This window comes from Schizophyllum commune (genome assembly GCF_000143185.2).
Source record: "Schizophyllum commune H4-8 unplaced genomic scaffold SCHCOscaffold_5, whole genome shotgun sequence".
NCBI lineage: Eukaryota > Fungi > Basidiomycota > Agaricomycetes > Agaricales > Schizophyllaceae > Schizophyllum > Schizophyllum commune.
In genome coordinates, this window is record NW_026089542.1 from 2,660,538 (window position 1) to 2,677,145 (window position 16,608).

The 16,608-nt window shown below is 58.9% G+C and overlaps 9 protein-coding genes across 9 annotated transcripts; 4 read left to right on the top strand and 5 right to left on the bottom strand.

Annotated features, from left to right (window-relative positions):
• The first annotated feature begins 756 nt into the window (after window positions 1-756).
• Window positions 757-4,379, top strand: SCHCODRAFT_02688147 (uncharacterized protein). Its single transcript, XM_003036793.2, has 7 exons — window positions 757-952; window positions 999-1,109; window positions 1,158-1,656; window positions 1,710-1,933; window positions 1,993-2,152; window positions 2,203-3,247; window positions 3,306-4,379. The coding sequence occupies exons 1-7, from the start codon at window positions 810-812 to the stop codon at window positions 3,998-4,000; spliced, it is 2,877 nt and encodes a 958-aa protein (XP_003036839.1). The 5' UTR covers window positions 757-809; the 3' UTR covers window positions 4,001-4,379.
• A 74-nt stretch (window positions 4,380-4,453) lies between these two features.
• On the bottom strand, window positions 4,454-5,693 carry SCHCODRAFT_02623828 (uncharacterized protein). Its single transcript, XM_003038154.2, has 5 exons — window positions 5,585-5,693; window positions 5,138-5,534; window positions 4,948-5,075; window positions 4,749-4,898; window positions 4,454-4,697 (listed from the first exon to the last, which is right to left on the bottom strand). Exons 1-5 carry the CDS (start codon window positions 5,585-5,587, stop codon window positions 4,533-4,535), a joined length of 843 nt encoding a protein of 280 aa, XP_003038200.2. The 5' UTR covers window positions 5,588-5,693; the 3' UTR covers window positions 4,454-4,532.
• A 427-nt stretch (window positions 5,694-6,120) lies between these two features.
• On the top strand, window positions 6,121-6,501 carry SCHCODRAFT_02270232 (uncharacterized protein). The gene has a single exon (XM_050342234.1). It carries the CDS (start codon window positions 6,212-6,214, stop codon window positions 6,404-6,406), a length of 195 nt encoding a protein of 64 aa, XP_050200690.1. The 5' UTR covers window positions 6,121-6,211; the 3' UTR covers window positions 6,407-6,501.
• Window positions 6,407-9,680, bottom strand: SCHCODRAFT_09874 (putative serine/threonine protein kinase). The gene is made up of 5 exons (XM_003038155.1): window positions 8,818-9,680; window positions 8,634-8,765; window positions 8,288-8,357; window positions 6,646-8,033; window positions 6,407-6,588 (listed from the first exon to the last, which is right to left on the bottom strand). The coding sequence occupies exons 1-4, from the start codon at window positions 9,288-9,290 to the stop codon at window positions 6,654-6,656; spliced, it is 2,055 nt and encodes a 684-aa protein (XP_003038201.1). The 5' UTR covers window positions 9,291-9,680; the 3' UTR covers window positions 6,407-6,588; window positions 6,646-6,653.
• Window positions 9,681-9,767: 87 nt separating this feature from the next.
• On the bottom strand, window positions 9,768-10,653 carry SCHCODRAFT_02623834 (uncharacterized protein). Its single transcript, XM_050345200.1, has 2 exons — window positions 10,138-10,653; window positions 9,768-10,086 (listed from the first exon to the last, which is right to left on the bottom strand). Exons 1-2 carry the CDS (start codon window positions 10,572-10,574, stop codon window positions 9,876-9,878), a joined length of 648 nt encoding a protein of 215 aa, XP_050200691.1. The 5' UTR covers window positions 10,575-10,653; the 3' UTR covers window positions 9,768-9,875.
• Window positions 10,654-11,255: 602 nt separating this feature from the next.
• Window positions 11,256-11,497, bottom strand: SCHCODRAFT_02623838 (uncharacterized protein). Its single transcript, XM_050345201.1, has one exon. The coding sequence runs from the start codon at window positions 11,447-11,449 to the stop codon at window positions 11,270-11,272; it is 180 nt and encodes a 59-aa protein (XP_050200692.1). The 5' UTR covers window positions 11,450-11,497; the 3' UTR covers window positions 11,256-11,269.
• A 430-nt stretch (window positions 11,498-11,927) lies between these two features.
• On the top strand, window positions 11,928-13,298 carry SCHCODRAFT_02623840 (uncharacterized protein). Its single transcript, XM_050345202.1, has 3 exons — window positions 11,928-12,411; window positions 12,549-12,676; window positions 12,839-13,298. The coding sequence occupies exons 1-3, from the start codon at window positions 11,955-11,957 to the stop codon at window positions 13,016-13,018; spliced, it is 765 nt and encodes a 254-aa protein (XP_050200693.1). The 5' UTR covers window positions 11,928-11,954; the 3' UTR covers window positions 13,019-13,298.
• A 731-nt stretch (window positions 13,299-14,029) lies between these two features.
• On the top strand, window positions 14,030-14,945 carry SCHCODRAFT_02497957 (rhomboid-domain-containing protein; the record flags this gene model as incomplete). The annotated part of the gene is made up of 5 exons (XM_003036795.1): window positions 14,030-14,136; window positions 14,206-14,342; window positions 14,476-14,553; window positions 14,613-14,755; window positions 14,868-14,945. 5 exons carry the CDS (start codon window positions 14,030-14,032, stop codon window positions 14,943-14,945), a joined length of 543 nt encoding a protein of 180 aa, XP_003036841.1.
• Window positions 14,946-15,508: 563 nt separating this feature from the next.
• SCHCODRAFT_02623850 (uncharacterized protein) lies at window positions 15,509-16,395 on the bottom strand. The gene is made up of 2 exons (XM_050345203.1): window positions 16,032-16,395; window positions 15,509-15,974 (listed from the first exon to the last, which is right to left on the bottom strand). The coding sequence occupies exons 1-2, from the start codon at window positions 16,250-16,252 to the stop codon at window positions 15,896-15,898; spliced, it is 300 nt and encodes a 99-aa protein (XP_050200694.1). The 5' UTR covers window positions 16,253-16,395; the 3' UTR covers window positions 15,509-15,895.
• Between the last annotated feature and the right edge of the window lie 213 nt (window positions 16,396-16,608).

Sequence of the window (16,608 nt, forward strand, 5' to 3'; positions counted from 1 at the left end):
TTATACTGCACTGACTCTCGCGTCAGCTTCTGGCCTGCTTTGTTCGTGATATTGCGCTGATCAGCCCCGCCCCACGCTCTCCTCTGCCGGCTTCGCTGTTGCCTGAATCAACACGCTATCGGTTGGTGGGGACGCGATGCTTACGCTTCAAAGGTCTTCACAGGTGGGCCGTGGCCGAGGTTGGCTGTTCCGCATGGCGGCGTCCCTCAATGCGTTTCGACTCCTCCACACGGCCTATCCCGGCTTCAGCACCGCTTTATCTCCCACTCTCAAGTCCTCATAGGCCCATCCTTCTACCTGCTTCGTCCTCGACTACCCATCGATCCCTTGGCCGCGCATGGGACTGCCATTCCTGCATTCCTCTGCCGATGTCAGGCGCAGCTGGCTGTCATACAGTATCGAGCTGCTCTCGGGCGCGCCCGGCGTATCAGGCAGAGGCGGGCGTCATGTGGGACTGAGGGAAAGAGGCTTGCGGTAGGGCGTGGGGTCTTTGGCCCGATTCTTTCGTACGGCCCAATGGGAACGCTAGTAGATGCGGCGGTGCGCGCCGGGGCCCGGACGCCTTCGTCTGTCAAACTTCGCAACAGACCAGTTTCTAGCGCAGATCTCAGTCATCGTGGCCATCTTCGTAGCCACAAACGGTGTATAGGGCTGTCGTCTGCCACGAGAGGGAGATAATTGATCTAAATTGAGTTCAACATGATGCACATGTGGGGTGCCTGAGATGCACGTGGGCAGAGATACCATTCCTGGCTGCGACAAGCTTGGCTTCCGCTTTCGTGTTCCCTCCTTCTCTGTGCGCGCGACGAATGGCAAAGGGCGATGAGCTCGTCAATATGACCCTGCCCACGAAGAAGAAGCAACAGGACGACAGCGAGCAGTTTGGCTCGGACATCCACAAGCCCCTACAGCTACAGCGGAGACGGGTGTGGAGAGCCTGCGAGAGCTGCAGGTGCGACCCATCCCCTCTGCTGCGCACATACTCTAACAAGCCCCAGGCGCAAGAAGATCAAGTGCGATGGTAGCGAACCCACCTGCTCGCAATGTATGGCTTCGGGATCGCAATGCACCTGGCTACAGACGAAGGACAGGGCCGCGCTCAGCAGACAGTATGTGCCCGCCCCCCTCCGCTTATCGTGGCGCTCACCTCAGATAAGCTACGTCCAAGAGCTCGAGGGACGCCTCCTACAGATGGAGACTCTCTTCAATCAGCTCGCACCTGTGCTCGACCAGATTGGCATATCAACGAATGGCGGCAATCTCGCCGAGATCCAGCGCGCCATTCCTTCAATTCCCGCAGAGAACATCACGAAAGCTGCGAACATACTTAACAACACCCCTGCCCAAGCACCCTCCGCCGAGCCTTCGCCTATCAAGGTCGAGGAGGACGACGTGAGCGACTCGTTCGGGCAGCTCGCTGTAGACGAATACGGGCATGGCCGATGGATGGGGGGTTCGTCATCAATGTCCCTCATACAGTCTCTGCGCCAGATCACCACGACTCCCTTGCAACATCAGTCGCCGATGGAAGAGAATCCTCCAGAATCTGGCCCGAACAAGCTATTCTTCCCCGCCACTGTGTTCTTCGGCAAAGTGCGCGCATTACCTGGCCCTGAAGAGGTCGAGTACCCCGAGCGTGAGCTGGCCGACCGGATGGTGTGTCCCTCGACCACCTAGCTACCTGCTAACTTACCACATACCCCGGCTAGGTCGACGCTTACTTCAGCCGCCTCCATTATCTGCTACCGGTTATTGACAAACCGACGTTCATGAAGCAATACGTCAGCCTTATGGATAACACCCATGACATCGTCAAGCACAGGACTGAGACAGCCTTCATTTCCCTCGTATTCGCCGTATTTGCGTGCGGCGCACCCATCGTCTTCCCCGACCGGATGGACGACGGCGGTATGGGCATGATCTATTATGAACGGTGCGTTGCACTCGGACTATAGTACCCGCCTTCGAACAAGCGCTCAACCCTCGTTTCAGTGCCCTCATCTTGCACTATATCAGTCATGCAAAGATCCAGGTAGAGCACGTCCAATGCTTCACGCTGCTGTCTTCGTTCTTGTGTGCAGTCAACTGCCTCCCACAAGCGTGGCTGCTTATAGGGCAAGCGGTTCGGATGTCGCAAGACCTGGGGCTTCATGTGCGTACCATGCAGGCCGCCAAAGTTTTCCTGACCTGATCATCTGATAGCGCTCGCCTCGCCGGCAAAGAAACCTGTCTGAGGTGCAGAAGGAGACGCATAGGAAGATCTTCTGGGGCGTCTACGTGATGGACCGCATGCTCGCACTCTCGCTCGGTCGTCCCTTGGGTATCAACGACGCGGACTGCGACGTGGAGCAGCTCGTTCCCGTCGATGATGACTACCTGCCCGACTACCTCATGCACAAGGTGGCCCCAAATACCCGGCCCTTCCTGATGACCGGCTTCATCCTGCTGACTAAACTGTACCATCTCGCCGGCCGCATGCTCCGCGAAGTCTACTCTTTGGACATCGTCAAGGATAACGGGGACCCCGACAAGCAGGCTCAACTACAGCGGACGGTGGAAATCCTTGATACAGCCTTGCAGCGATGGCTTGACGAAATCCCCGAGGTTTTCAAGAATAGGTCGGAGCGGGACGAGCATGTTTGCGTTGGGACCGTTCTGCTCAGCCACTACTACTCCGTACAGATGGCTCTTCACCGCAACCACCTGCCTGTGAAGCGCGTACAGGCGAACCCCAAACTCAGCGCGAAGTCGACGGTCCAGGCAGTCAACGCCGCTCGTTCCTGCATTCACCTCGCTCCGTCGGTGAAAGCCGTTGTGCCTCCATCCCACGACCTTGCATTCTTCCTGCAGCACCTATTCAGCTCCGCGGTCATCCTTCTCCTTTACGCCATGCACACGCCGAACACCCAGGCCGCGCAGGCCGCCATGGAGGAGGCGAAGGCGCCCCTGGTGGCGCTGCAGTCGTGGGAGGGTGTGTGGCCCGGCGCGAAGAAGGGCCGCGAGCTTCTCTCCGAGCTGGCGCATACGGCCGGGCAGGCGATGGCGCGCAATGCGATGGAGAAGACGCCGCCGCCAGCCACCGTCGCGCCCGCCCTGGCGGAAGGCCGGCGCTCAGTGCACATATCGACCGCGCCCCCGAATGCGGCGGCAGCGGGACGGGCTATCAAGAGTCGATCGCGGCGCAATCTGTCGCGCGATGGGCCTCCATCGAACCGTAGGCTCGATGCGGTTTCGCCCTACCGTAATTGTGCGTGCCTATCTCACCGCCGATGTATTTTTCTGGTTTACTGATTTTTCCCCTTCAGCCCAGCGCGCCCGCTCGTCTTCGCGGCGACGCGGTCTGGATGACGACGAGCTGACCGCTAATCCGCTGTCGTCTTACTACAACACGTTCCCGAGTCCGGTATCCCCACACCCGTCGCAAGCTGCCAGTCCGCACAGCTCGCCAGCCTCCGTCAACCTCCCCTCGCCAGCGCCCGGCCAGCAAATGGACGTTGGCCAGGACATCCCTCACATGAGCATGTCTGGCAGCTTCTACGGCCCTCCGCCAATATCCCCGTCGCGGTCCGGCTCGTCGCAGTACGAATTCGCCGACTATGGGATGCAGAGCATAGGTGGCGCCCAAGGATGGGGCAATGGCGTCAACGGCAACGGCGCTGGGCCCAGCGACGGGTTGGACATGTTCCCGCCGCAGAGCTCGCAGAGCGGGCAGGCTTTTAACGGCGACCAATACGGCGGGTACAACTCGCATCTGACTGGCTACGACGACATGAACATGGGGAGTCTATCGACTCCGCTCACAGCGCAGTTCGCGGAGCCAGGGTTGCCGTTCAGCGGTTTGGACTTCCTGCGAACGTACGGGAACACGAATGGAAGTTATCCGCCCGCGCGGGGGAGCAACGCCGACCTTTGGAGCAGCTTCGACGGCGCCGCATTCCAGTACAACCCCGAGATGCCCCTCGTCTACAACGAGAACCACACGAACGACGGGCCGGGCTGATGCGGCGTTGCCTGTCGTCCTCCTTTTTGCCTTGGGTTGTGCTCTCGTGCGTTCCCGATTGCGCTCCCATATCTATATGTTCGACCGTCATCCTACGTCGTTTTTCTCCGTTCTGACCCAACCTTCCCTATGTCTATGTCTATTATCATCCATCTATGGCCGCTGCTCGTTGTGGTGAAATCTCGCTATATTCTTTGCTTTTTTTGTATTTGTACAATATCTGTAGCACCAGCCGCATAATGAACACACGTACGGACTGTCAGTGTATAAGTATGTAGGAGGCGGGGCACGGACTTCGTACCGCGCGGGGCGTGGACAAACTGTAAACTAGGACGTTGTTGCTAATGAACTGAAGCCGTCGGAAATTCCTTTGCTCGAGTGAGCCAACGGAGTAAGCTGAGTCTAGTTGAGGATTCTTTTGGTCGGAGGCTTCGCCGAGGACATCCCAGAGCTCACCGAACGATGCCCAGATACGCTCTATTGACTGTGATGCGATAACATACATCCCGACCTCGTCTAGTAACGCCTCCCTCTACCACTCATGCAACGACTTGCACCCTGGTCTCGCGATATTGTTGCCCCCACGCAACAGAGGAGCAAGGATCTTGCCACCCTCGATAGTCTGCGCGACGATAGCATCGACCTCGTGCGGTGTAACTCGTCCGTACCAGACGCTCTGTCCCGCGGGTAGGCAGAGCTGCAAGTTCGTTAGCTTTTCACACCGCAACGATGTTGAAAAGCCACTTACAATCGCATTACCTGCGTATCTGTGCCCGCCTATGTGCGAGTTCTTCAGGATCAGCGCGCGCTTCTCGGACTGCAGGCCCTTGAGCTGCTGCTTCACGTGTGCCTCCTTCTCCTCAGCAGAGCCAGAGAAGGCTTCAAGCGGGTCGCTGCCCTGGCAAGCTCAGCGAAAGTTCTCATAAGGTGAAGGGAGGGGACCGTACCATATGCGCTGTCGGGTCCTCCAGTCGCGTGTCGACCTGCCAACCTTCTTTGGTCAAAGCGTTGCAGAAGCTGCTCTCGAGTGTCTTCGCGGCGATGTGGCAGCGGTTGTCGCGGCGCTTGTGCGAGCCTACATGGGGAAGTGCTATGAGCGACGGTCGCGAGCTTGCAAGGGAACAGCGATGAGCTTACAGAGTAGAATGACACAGCTGTACGGGATGACCCAGGTCTTCATTTCGCCCGTAGCATTGCCGATGTGCGCGTCGGGTGCGAGAGCGGAGTCGTAGAACGCCTGCGCGTCCGCCTGCGTCGGTGCCACGCCCGTGACGATCGTGTAGTCCGGGAAGACGAGCACAGTCTCGCGTTGGTGGTCATCGCTCAGGGTGTCGTGGCTGCCGTTGAGCACGGACAAGCGCCCTGCGGTCTCAGCGGCGAACACGCCGTCGACTGACTTCGCTGCCTTCGCATGATGATGGTGGTGGTCTCCGTGCGGCTTCGCATGGTGCACGCTGCTGAGGTAGGAAGCGAGGGTGCCCTTCACGTCTGTGACCTCGCGCGCCCAGTCGGCCTTGCCTGTCGAGATCACGACCTAAGCTAGGGTGAGTTCACTGCAGCAATGATCGGGTGGCGCGCACGCACCATTCGCCTGTACGGCTTCACTGAGCCCAGCATTCGCGTCTCCATGTCCACATCGAACTTGGATGGGTATTCCTCATGGCCTGCGCGTTTCCCGAGGTCAGCAATGAAGGGAAGGAGGGGGCGCTTGTGCGCACCTGCATCGCACGGATCAGCGCACGATCGGCACGCTGCGTCTGCTGCGACGGGCACCGACGCTGCCTCCAACTGATGGGTAATGTTATCCTCATTGGTGTCCTGGCCGAGGACGGTGGACTTGAGAGTGCGGAGCCTGTGCATCACCGACATCGTGCAGTTGGGTCGATCGGAATAGGGGAAGTCGATGGATCAGTCAAGCAGGTCAACGAATAGCGTTCCAACCACAAGCAGGAGCGACAGAGCAAGAGGAGAGAGCCTGGTCAGCAGACGAGTCCATGGCAAGAGCATATAAGAAGGCGTACAGCGACATCGCCGGGTAAATTCGAAGGGAGGTCTTGACGCGGACGACCGGCAGTCACGTATCTTATCAGATTGGTCTTATATACTCGCCGACAGGAGGCGCAATCGGCTTCAGCTGCGCATGGCTTCCTGGGGATTACTGTACGTATCTAAATACACCACTGGATTGGCGGAAGTATTGAGTGACTCACGATGGCTCGCACAACTACCTCGTTCTCTCATCCTCCTCCGGCCGCCGACGGTTCGACTCCGTGGACCCATCCGAGTCTGACGCTTCACTTCACCTATGCAACCTCCACATCTCCAGTAGCAGGGCCGCCAAGAACGGAACCATCAGCGGGAAGCACTGCAGCGGGAGGATGTAAGAAGATCTGTGGTCTATATTGAAAGTCCAAATGCAGTAAATTATTGTGGTACACTTCAGTTCAACTTGCGAGAAAACGAGACACTAGTGCAGGGTGCTTAGCCTATGATTTGTACAGTCAAGATACCCCGGCGCGCATGAGGGGCCAGGGTCCCTCGTAGGGAGCAGAAGAGAAAAGAGAAAACAAAAGCAGATAATCCGATCCCTACAAAAACTCTATCAGCTGCCGTCGACGATGGCGACACCGACGACCCGCACTCACCAGGAATCTCAGTCGTCCAACCCCGTAAACTCCAAACCCTTTCTTCTCCGCGACTTGGCGTACCGCCCCGCGCTCTTCCCCGTGTCGTCGATCTCGTCCTCCGTCGTGGGTTCCGGCCCATCCTCCTCAGTTCCGCTCTCCGCACCTCGTCTACCCGCCATCGCGCTCCCGTTCAGCACGCTGCCCTCGCCCGAGTACGTGAAGCCCTTGAACTTCTCCTGCACGCTCGACGTCAACGGCGAGCCCTGCGTCGCGCCCTTCCTTTGCTTCTTCGCCTTGATCTCGATGCCGCCTCCACGACTCGGATTCCTGCTGAGCGTCGGGCTCTTCGGGTCCGTCTTCTCCTGCCCCAGCGGCCCCAACGGCATGTGCCCGCCCGACTCGCTCAGGCTCTGGCTCACCCACGCCTCGCTCGGGTCGTCCTCGTCGATCTCGCTCTCGCCCTCGTCGCCGATAATCTCGCTGATGTCCGCGTTCGTGAACTCCGTGTCGAAGTTCGCCGTACTCTCGTCCGACTCGATCACGGGCTTGAACGGCGGCGTGACCTGCTTGAGCGCGAGGAGGTGCCAGTCGATGGACTTGAAGAACGGGTGCTCCTTCAGCTCCTCCGCGTCGCGCGTCGCGCCCAGCCGGTTCTTCGGGTTCCGCGTGAGCAGGCCCTTGACGAACGACTTGCCCTCGTCGCCAATGACACCGCGCGGGAAGCGGATCTTCCCAAAGCAGATGTTCTTGTACATCTGCTGCGTGTCCTCCGCGTAGAACGGGCTCCAGCCACAGCACATCTCGAACAGCAGGACGCCGAGGCTCCAGAAGTCGACGATCTTGGAGTACCCGTGCTCGTCGAGGAGGATCTCGGGCGCGAGGTATTCGGTCGTGCCGCAGAACGTAGTGGTGAGCTCGTCTGGGCGCAGGTCGGCTTTGCTGAGGCCAAAGTCACATAGAGCGACGTGGCCTGTGGCGTCGAGAAGGATGTTCTCGGGCTTCAGGTCGCGGTAGACGATATTGTACTTGTGCAAGTGCTCGAGCGCAAGCACAAGCTCGGCGATGTAGAAGCGGGCGCGCTCCTCGGTAAAGCGCGTTTCTCGCTGCAAGTGCCAGAATAGCTCGCCCCCGCTCTTGAAGTCCGTGACGAGGTAGAGATCCGTCTCGGTCTGGAACGAGAACTTCAGACCGACGAGGAAGGGGCACTCGAGCGAAGTCTGCAGAATCTTGCGCTCGCCGATCGTATGGGCAACCTCCTTCTTCTGCACGATTTCGCGCTTCGACAGAATCTTCATGGCGTATATACGCTTCGTGTCCTTCTTGCGAACCTGAAGGACCTTGCCGAAGGTACCGCGTCCGATGAGCTTGAGGAATTCGAAGTCGCGTGGCGTCAGTGTTCGCTTGTTCTATGATCCATGTTAGCACAATTGCCACAGGAGTTTTCTATCCCATCGTATTGCCGCAAGCAATGGTATGGCGGCTGGCACAAAGCCAGCGCAGCTCCACGATGATGCTTGCTACCCTCGGGAGTCGAACGGCGAAGAGCGACGCGACGTATGGCGCCTGCTCCAAGCCGGGCATACCAAGCCGCCGACTCGGCTCTCCGATTCGGCCCAAACCCTCGCGGCAACGCTAGTGGCAAGCAAGTAGAAAGACGTACCTTGTACTGCTCGTACGTAATCTGAACGCGAATTTCGCCACTAACTTGCTCATTCTCGTTCGCGTGGAGCCTGGAAGGTTCAGTCAGCCTCGCGAATGAGCGATAGATGCACTGATGCGCCGTCGAGTTCAAGGAGTCTCCAGATCAAGATAGGCGCCTGAGCGAGCCTGGCGCTCATTGTGACGCTTTCGGGCGCCCACGCCAGAGCTGACAGACTGCAACTGTCTCATTGCGGTATGCGCAAAGGCATGACGGTGGCGGCGTTGGTCGGCATTTGCCGACGTTCTCGAGGCAGCTCGAAAGGGACTCGACTCGACGGGCAGAGGGATGAAGAAGGCGTACGCACTTGTACCACTGGTCGACGGTGTGATCGTGCACGAGTGTGGGCGTAATCTGGACCATGCCGAGGAAGCCCTGGTTAAGCTGGGTGCGATCATAGACGTTGAACGTGAGCTGGGACTTCGACGATGTGACGTCGCTGTAAATTTTTCGTTAGTGGCGCAGCAAGTACAGGGAGGATGACCACGCACAAGGCGACCTCATGTTTCCAGACGGGGTTGTGGGCAGACAGGCGACCGAAAAGGCTCTTGTCGCTCTTGCCCGATCCGAGCGACGAAACGGGGGACGTATTGTTGCTCTTCGTGCCGTTCGTCGCCTTGTCTATGGCGGCTGAGACCTTTCCCAAGGCGGCGAGGGCGGAAGAGGAGGATGTGGGAGGAGGGTTGACGGGGGTAGTAGCGCCGTTGGCGTTGCGCGTGGGTACGCCGCGGACCTCCTTATCCGTCTCATCGGTCGGGTCGCGGCTGACAAACTCGCTCTGGTCGTAGGTGACGACGACGTAGGGGCGCGAGTTCGGCGACGGGACGTTGAGGCCACGGGCCTGGATGAGCTTCACATGGATCTTGCCCTTGGAAGCATTGGGGCCGGCCGGGGCGGGCGATGGCGATGGCGCTGGGGAGAGGTCTGGAACTGGGCGTTTGGAGCTGCGCGGCGGGGAGGACATGTTGAATTCCGGGGCATTAAGAGAGAGCTGGGTCGTGGGGAGAGCCGCAGCAAAAGACGGATGGAGGTTCTGTTGAGGCTGCAGCTGTGATGAACCCAGAGGTGTCACATCACCGCTCGTGCCGACGGCCGGATCCGTCGCCCCTAGCTGGCGGCCGGGGCCGATGGGCGATGGCGGCGCGCGACTTAGCAGGCGATGGTGGAATGAAGTGCCAGTCGGCGTCGGGGGCTGCTGGTGCTGCTGATGTGCATCTGGCGCCGGAGGAGGGCGCGAGTCAGACGACACGGACTCAAATGGGTTCCGCTCGATCTTCTGCGGCTTGGGCGTCAATTGGGAGTCGAGCGAGAGCGGCTGCGGCGACGACGGCCAGAGTTTGAGCATGATGGATGATTGGTGCGAAGAGAGTTCGGGGGGAAGATGGCGGTCAAAGTCAAAGTGGAAGAGCAGGTGATATCATCGCGCCTCTGGTCAGGACAGATTCCCCGCGCGCGAGCTCCCCCGGAAGTGGAGCATCAGCAAGGCATCACCATATCTCCTAAAGTAGGTTACAAACCGCGGGAGCTCCTCCTGCCGTTCGTACTCTATCTACGCCGCCACCGCCATACTGTCCGGCCCAGCGTCCGGGCCCTTGGCGGCATCGCGGGCCTCCTCCTCCCGCTCCCTGGCCTCCCGCTGCGCGCGCTCGACCTTCGCCTGCACCTCCGCCCAGGCGATGCCCATGTAGACGGCCTGCATCATGCATCCCCCCATCACCCCCAGGCCCATCGTCCGCTTCATTGTGTACCACGGCAACCGATCTAGGACAACTGGTCAGCGCACGCCACCCGCATATGCACACCGCTACTGACAAACCGCGCTGACCGCGGCTGACGTCCCCAACCCGGCCGCGATCGCCTTTACGTCCCCCCAACCGGCGCGCTCCACGAGCTCCTCGAGGAAGACGTACGTGCCAGCGATCGCGCCGACCAGCGGTCCCGTGCGCCCGCCCTGGCGCAGCGCACCGAGGATCACCTTGTAGTTCTTCGTCTTGTGGTAGAAGTACCACCCGCCGACCGTTCGTGGTGGCCTGTGTGCATTTTCGGCCCTGTACTGCAGCGAGGCGTGGCGCGCGCCGCGCCGGATGCCAATGAGGGTGCCCAGAACGGACGCGCCCAGGGGGACGATCCACAGGCGGTCGGGAAAGGGGAGGCGCACGCGCGCGTCCTCGATGGGGCGCGCGCTTAGCTCTGCCGTGTTCGGTGGAGGGGCTGTCGATGCTGCATACGACGTCGACGCGTCTGCCATGAGCGCCTCTTGGGCGCCTGTTCAGTTTTGCGAGAGCGACGGTGAGCACCGCGTTTGATCCGTACGCCGACTGTCCGACCCGTGCGCCGAGTGACCCGGAGTGGATCGGCTATGGCGGCCCGCGGCCCTGCCGAAGGGGGAACAATTGCAACACCATCGCGCTATCGATGGCCCTCTTCCCCATCGACAGCACCCTCTTACCCATCGTCACCGACATATGCCAGGTCCAGAGAAGATGGACGGGACTCCGTCCATTGAAACCCAACCCGTCAACGTACACTCGACTCCAATGCTAGCTGTGGCGAATCTCTACTGACGCGGGAGCTCGGCAGGTTGGCGAGCTGCACGATTGCAGTGACCAGTCGCCAGCACGGCACTGAAAGCTGTACAGACGCGCGAGCCCGCCAATGAATGCATGGTCGTCATCAGTCTTGTTAACCAACCTCGTCACGGTCGTCATTGCGCCAGTGTGCACCTTATCTTCCGACGACTATGCCTCTTTTCTGAGTTCTTGGTTCTTGTCTACGCTAGCGCTATGCGAAGGACACCACTAGTATCTGCTGTCCCTTTCAAAGATAACCCTCTGCAGCAAAGGCGCCACACCCAAGACGAGATCCTACCTCGCGCCCATTTCCTTCGAAGGCCCTACTATGACAAGCGATCTTATGGGCTCATCACATACTTAGGTATGCGTTTCACCTGCCGCCTTTCCATAGGTCGCCACCCTCGGGCCGTATATTGATACTCGCCTTCTCGACGCGTACACTGCAGCCATGCACGATGACACGCCGCCCTCGTGTCATCACCGTGATTACACGCTCGTAATCTGATAAGATACAGCGCCCGCCGCCTATCCGCGTCAACCGAAGGAACATTGCCGCTTGTTCGAAGGGATTTCTTATATATGCTGAGGCAGTATGGCTGCTGTCGTCGACGTTGTTCTAACCTGCTTGACCTGTCTTTCGCTCGACCGATTGATCGGGGCGAGGCAACCCCTGCTACCCGCCCGTTCACCCTCGCCACCGTCTTCGTTCAACTTCATTCTGCTTGACGCCACCTTATTGCTGAACACCCACCATGCTCTCCAAACTCCGCACCCTGCAGTCCATCGTCCTCTGGCAGAACACTGACGAGGAGAGCATCACGCGCGAGCTCGAGGGCGCTGCCGTACCAGTTGCGACGGATCCGTGTCGTTCGTGTGCAGAGCCTTGCGAGGAAGGTGAGAGGGTTGTTCTGGTCGCGCAAACTGATGACCTCGAGGTATACAGAATTTATACTAACCATTAGTCGTGCTCACCACCAGGCCACGAAGAGTACCCCTACAAATTCGACGTGGACATGGAAACCCGTATGCTGGGGTCCGTCAGGCCCTACCGACGTATGGCCATCATCTCCACGGGCAAATCCGACTGGGACATCGAGGTGACCTGGACCAAGGGCTCCCTCGCCTCCTACCTCTCCCGCGTCAAGACGAAGTCCAAGCCGTGGGGGTCGCTCACCTCCTCTCCTGCTGCCTCTGCTTCCGATCCAAACACACCACCCGTGAAACCTGTCTCCGGCGTCTTCGCCTCCACCTCCTCTTCTTGGTTGTCGATCCTCAATGGTAGTCATGCCACCCTCTGCGACGATCCCACTTCCGGGAGCTCGAGTTCACATGCACCTCCGCACGAAACCGTCCTCGTCTTCCCCGACTACACCCTCGTCACTGGAGTGGGTAGGACTCAGGCGGATGCGCAGGCGCTGTATGATACGGCGCTGGCGCCGGGAGCGAGCCCGGGTAACACACCGCCGGAGATGGGGACTTGGGTGATACCGTATGGGGTGGTGATTTTGTTGTGTGAGTGGATTCCTTCATAGGGCGGTGCTGAGAAAGAGTGATCTACGGAGACGTGGGAGAGGGATTGACGAAGGGAGGAGAGGAAGGGGGGGGGAGGGAGAGCAATGAAGGAAAGCCATTGACGATATCCATCCCAGGCTCCCACAAACGGCGAGACAACCGATGCGCGATCGCGGCGAAGACGCTGGAGACGAGCTTTTGCCAGGTGCTGGGAAGCAGGGGGTGGCAGGCTGATACGAGGCTGGAGGATCCGACAGTGGAGATGGTGAGCTTGATGATGCATTTTTACACTTCTGTGCATACCACGTCCATCTTCATACACGCCGTGCACGTCCTTATTCACGCCGTGCACATCCTCATCATTCTGTACCCTCCGCAGCCACGTTCGCTATCTATGTCAGTCCGCATACTAATAACTAATTCACAGGGCTCAGACCCTCTCGAAGCCTTTAAAGGAACCGTTGAAGAGAAGGAGGCGCACATCAGGTCGCAGCTGAAGGGCCTACAGAACGAGAAGCGCGCGCTGATCCTGAAGAACTCGCACATGGGCGGCCACAAGTTCGCGGGGAATTGCATCGTGAGTAGCGCTGCTGGAGCCTTCTGCTAGCGCCACGCACCTGGAGTGAAGAGGAAGCTGACATGTGGACGGTGCGAAGCTGACGAACTTTTAGATCTACACCCCCGCCGGCTTCGGCGTCTGGTACGGGCGGGTGACACCACATGAGGTGGAGGCCATTGTGTCGCAGACAATCGAGGGAGGAAAGATTTTGCCTAAGCTTCTGCGCGGTGGTGTGAATATTTCGAAGCCTGGGTGTCAGTCGTTGAATGAGTGGTAGGCGATACATGGACGATGGACTTCTGCATAGTACAGTACATTCACTACAGTAATCCAGAGTACTCAACTACCGCTGCTTGGGTACAGAGAATCAGAAGGTTACCACCAATTTCCGAACTCCCATTGGACCTTCAACTTTGTGGGTACCAGTGTGTGGGCGCATTCACGGACTTGACCGAGGGCTAACGGTCCGGCATCCCGATCCGCGTCGAGGCGCCGCACGACGCGTCTCGGAGGCGGACTTGGCTTGCGATCGACCATGATGTCTCTGCGCCTGGCGGAGTCCGCCCTTCGCCCCAAGCCTCCAATACCCTTCCTATGCTCAGGCGTTGCAAGATATAACGTGGGCATCACACCCTCGCTGGGCAGGACGATCCTAGCGAACGCCAGCACCGCGCACCGGACCTTTACATCCCTCTCGCGCGGCGTGGCACGGCTCGGCCTGCAAGCATGGCGTAGGCCTGCCGCAACACCCGCATCTACGTCCTCTCCCTCCTCTACATCCCAATCCTCCCCCATCCTTCGCCTCCTCCGCCCGCAGCCTCGATTCTTCTCCAGCACACCACCCTCCCTCTTCTCGCGAACACCACCCTCCGGCTTGCCGCGGTACACCCCTGGCGGGCATAACTACCGCGGCGGCTCCTCGCGCAGCAATGGCTTCATTGACTGGGACCGCCTCAGTCCCGACAGGCTTATATGGGCGATCATCATCGGGAACGTCCTGATCTTCCTCACCTGGCAGGTAGCGGCGACGAACTATGTGCGTGATAATCTCATAGCCTCATGTTAGTGACTGAGCGAAGGAAACAGAGAAGCGGCGACCCGAGCCTGCTGGCGTCGATGTACAGGAATTGGACGGGCTCTTGGGAGAACCTGAAGGCGGGGAGAGTGTGCGTGCTTCCTTCGCGCTACTTCACGCTGCTTGTCGCTTATCGCTCATACATACTCACTTCCAACAGATGGACTCTCGTCACATCCGCATTCTCGCACTCCGAGATGGGACACCTCTTCATGAACATGTTCACCTTCTACTTTATGGGCAGCGCGGTGGCGCAGATGCTGGGCCCGAAGCATTTCTTGACGCTGTACCTGTTTAGTGAGTTCTTTGCACTTCTCATCCCCACTACGATTCTTGCCCCTGAATACCGCTCGCTCTTTGCCTCCTACCATTCCCCGAAACTTTCCATCTATTCTTTCACGACGAACTTCTCCTGACGCCCTCCCCTCAGGCGCCGTCACCTCATGCCTCGGCTCCATCGCCTGGGAATCCTACGTCGGCCGCAACAGTCGCGGCTTGGGTGCTAGCGGTGCGTAGACCTTACCTCCTGCAAACGGACAGACTCAAATGTGCTTACTCATTGACCAGGCGCCATCGACGCCGTCCTCGGCTTCCTCGCCTGCGCCGCCCCGCGCATGACCTTCATGATCTACGGCATCATCCCGGTCCCCGCCTGGCTTGCCGTGGGCGGGTTCTTCGCGTACGACGTGTATGGGACGGCTATGGATAATGTACGTCGTGGCCATCGACCTTGTCCCGTATAATTACTGACAACCTTCCTCTCCCTCTTGCTTCTCTTTTCCTTTCACGGAACTTTTCACTGGTGAATACTCAACTCCTCAGCGCCCCGGAGTTGGCACGGCGGCGCATGTTACGGGGATATTGACTGGGATCGCGTGGTACTTGGTCCTGTTTGCGTAGGCTATAATTCGGAACCTATAATCCACTACCGTGTACGTAGTCGATCACTCAGAAACAACCTCCACTCATTCTTCCGAAAGAGAGATGTCATACCGCAGCGCAAGCTATTATCTATCGCATGACAAGACTAGGTGCCCGCTCTAGTTATCGCAAACCCCGAGCAACCCCAGCATCTGATTAGCCAGCGCTACGGCGCGATACGCTAGTGCAGACGACGCGACTATTTAGCTTCACCAAGCATCGCGAGGCGCTGCCGTTGTTAGTTACGGCATGAAGCTTACTGTCCTAGCGCCCATAAGGCGGCAATCGACGCAGAATTTCTCCCTGTTTCTCGCTTCCTTCACTCATCATCCTACTTGCCCGACTAACGCAACTAACCCCCCTTGTTACTGCGATAAACACCGACTTGGTTTTTGCAATGGACACTGACGACCTTCCGTCGGCTTTTGGACCTCTGTTGCCATACTACCCGCAATCCCCTCCGCACCTACCGTTGGACACGGCACTTTATCCCCAGGTGGTTAGGGATTTGCTGGCTAGGCAGCAGGGACCGCAAGCGTTGGATAGAGGTGCACTGGTGATTGGCAGAGGTGGACAGGCGCCGGCGACTTCGTCGCTGTCGATAGCGCTCCGCAACGATGTACAACCTGCAGCTAAGCCTCGAGCACGTTCCGCCCCTGCTCCCACTCTAGCGAAAAGGTACGCCTACATGTTAATCACGGGCAGTCCATCCTGCTCTTGCCACCGCCCCGATAACCACCTCTCCTTCTCTAATCACCTTCCCTCAGCCGTCGCAAATATACTCGCAGTGACCGCGCCAAAATTCGCATCCTACACCAGCACGGCAAGACCGTCGGAGAGATCGCTGCCCTTGTGGGCGCTCCGCCCGGCACAGTGCGTAGCATTATCTCAAATCGGAGACGAAGTGTCGAGGACGACGTCGCGGAGGACTATGAATACGTGGATGAGGAGTTTAGGGGGGAGTATCCGCCAAAGGCGCAGACAGTGGTTGTGGATGCGTCGAATAAGGTATGCTTTTACATTCCATCAGTGGTTGAAAGCCTGAGGACTCACAACGCACCTCAGCGTACCAAGAGCCCCGACGTTGGTGCGCAGCACGGCCGCGAGGAGTCTCCTCTGACGCCATTATCGTCACCGGAGCCGGAGGTACCTCTGATGCTCGCGTTGCGCGCAAAGAAGCGAAAACGCCGGACGGAGGAAGTCACGTTTCCTACAGGTGATGCCGACTCGCAATCGGGGGGTGGCGATAGGGAGACGGCAGCGGCGGTGACGGACCCTCGACCCATTGAGGGCGTCCGAGCTCCCAGCACTCAATGCTCTACCAGATCGTCGCTCTTGGGAAACGTTCGCGAGACACACAAAACGGACACACCCGACTTCGCCCACGACTTCCTCGCCGACCTCGACTTTGAATTGTCTGCTTATCACCCGGCGCTCCTCGCCTGTGACCTCGGTCGTGCACAGGATGTGGTACCTCTGCGTGGCTGGCGGGCAGAGCGCCTGCACCTCGCGCTGGAGAAGGCCGTGCCGCAGCTCATTGTGGCAGAGCGCACGGCTTTAGTGAGAGGAATCAAGGGTATCACGAAGGAGGGCACGATTGGGAAGAGCGTGGCTAGGGTGAGTCACTTGACATCCTGCAGAT

Coding starts and splice junctions, on each gene's coding strand:
- SCHCODRAFT_02688147 (XM_003036793.2), top strand. CDS start 810: ATGGCAAAGGGCGATGAGCTCGTCAATATGACCCTGCCCACGAAGAAG. Junction 1,934..1,992: donor GGCATGATCTATTATGAACG/GTGCGTTGCACT, acceptor CCCTCGTTTCAG/TGCCCTCATCTTGCACTATA. Junction 2,153..2,202: donor CGCAAGACCTGGGGCTTCAT/GTGCGTACCATG, acceptor ATCATCTGATAG/CGCTCGCCTCGCCGGCAAAG.
- SCHCODRAFT_02623828 (XM_003038154.2), bottom strand. Junction 4,899..4,947: donor AGGACCCGACAGCGCATATG/GTACGGTCCCCT, acceptor TGAGCTTGCCAG/GGCAGCGACCCGCTTGAAGC. Junction 4,698..4,748: donor GATACGCAGGTAATGCGATT/GTAAGTGGCTTT, acceptor ACGAACTTGCAG/CTCTGCCTACCCGCGGGACA.
- SCHCODRAFT_02270232 (XM_050342234.1), top strand. CDS start 6,212: ATGGCTCGCACAACTACCTCGTTCTCTCATCCTCCTCCGGCCGCCGAC.
- SCHCODRAFT_09874 (XM_003038155.1), bottom strand. CDS start 9,290: ATGTCCTCCCCGCCGCGCAGCTCCAAACGCCCAGTTCCAGACCTCTCC. Junction 8,358..8,633: donor ACCGTCGACCAGTGGTACAA/GTGCGTACGCCT, acceptor TGAACCTTCCAG/GCTCCACGCGAACGAGAATG. Junction 8,034..8,287: donor TTACGTACGAGCAGTACAAG/GTACGTCTTTCT, acceptor CATGGATCATAG/AACAAGCGAACACTGACGCC.
- SCHCODRAFT_02623834 (XM_050345200.1), bottom strand. CDS start 10,574: ATGGCAGACGCGTCGACGTCGTATGCAGCATCGACAGCCCCTCCACCG. Junction 10,087..10,137: donor GCCGCGGTCAGCGCGGTTTG/TCAGTAGCGGTG, acceptor AGTTGTCCTAGA/TCGGTTGCCGTGGTACACAA.
- SCHCODRAFT_02623838 (XM_050345201.1), bottom strand. CDS start 11,449: ATGTTCCTTCGGTTGACGCGGATAGGCGGCGGGCGCTGTATCTTATCA.
- SCHCODRAFT_02623840 (XM_050345202.1), top strand. CDS start 11,955: ATGGCCATCATCTCCACGGGCAAATCCGACTGGGACATCGAGGTGACC. Junction 12,412..12,548: donor TGGGGTGGTGATTTTGTTGT/GTGAGTGGATTC, acceptor TATCCATCCCAG/GCTCCCACAAACGGCGAGAC. Junction 12,677..12,838: donor AGGATCCGACAGTGGAGATG/GTGAGCTTGATG, acceptor ACTAATTCACAG/GGCTCAGACCCTCTCGAAGC.
- SCHCODRAFT_02623850 (XM_050345203.1), bottom strand. CDS start 16,252: ATGGGTCGAGGGTCCGTCACCGCCGCTGCCGTCTCCCTATCGCCACCC. Junction 15,975..16,031: donor ACGTCGGGGCTCTTGGTACG/CTGAGGTGCGTT, acceptor GTAAAAGCATAC/CTTATTCGACGCATCCACAA.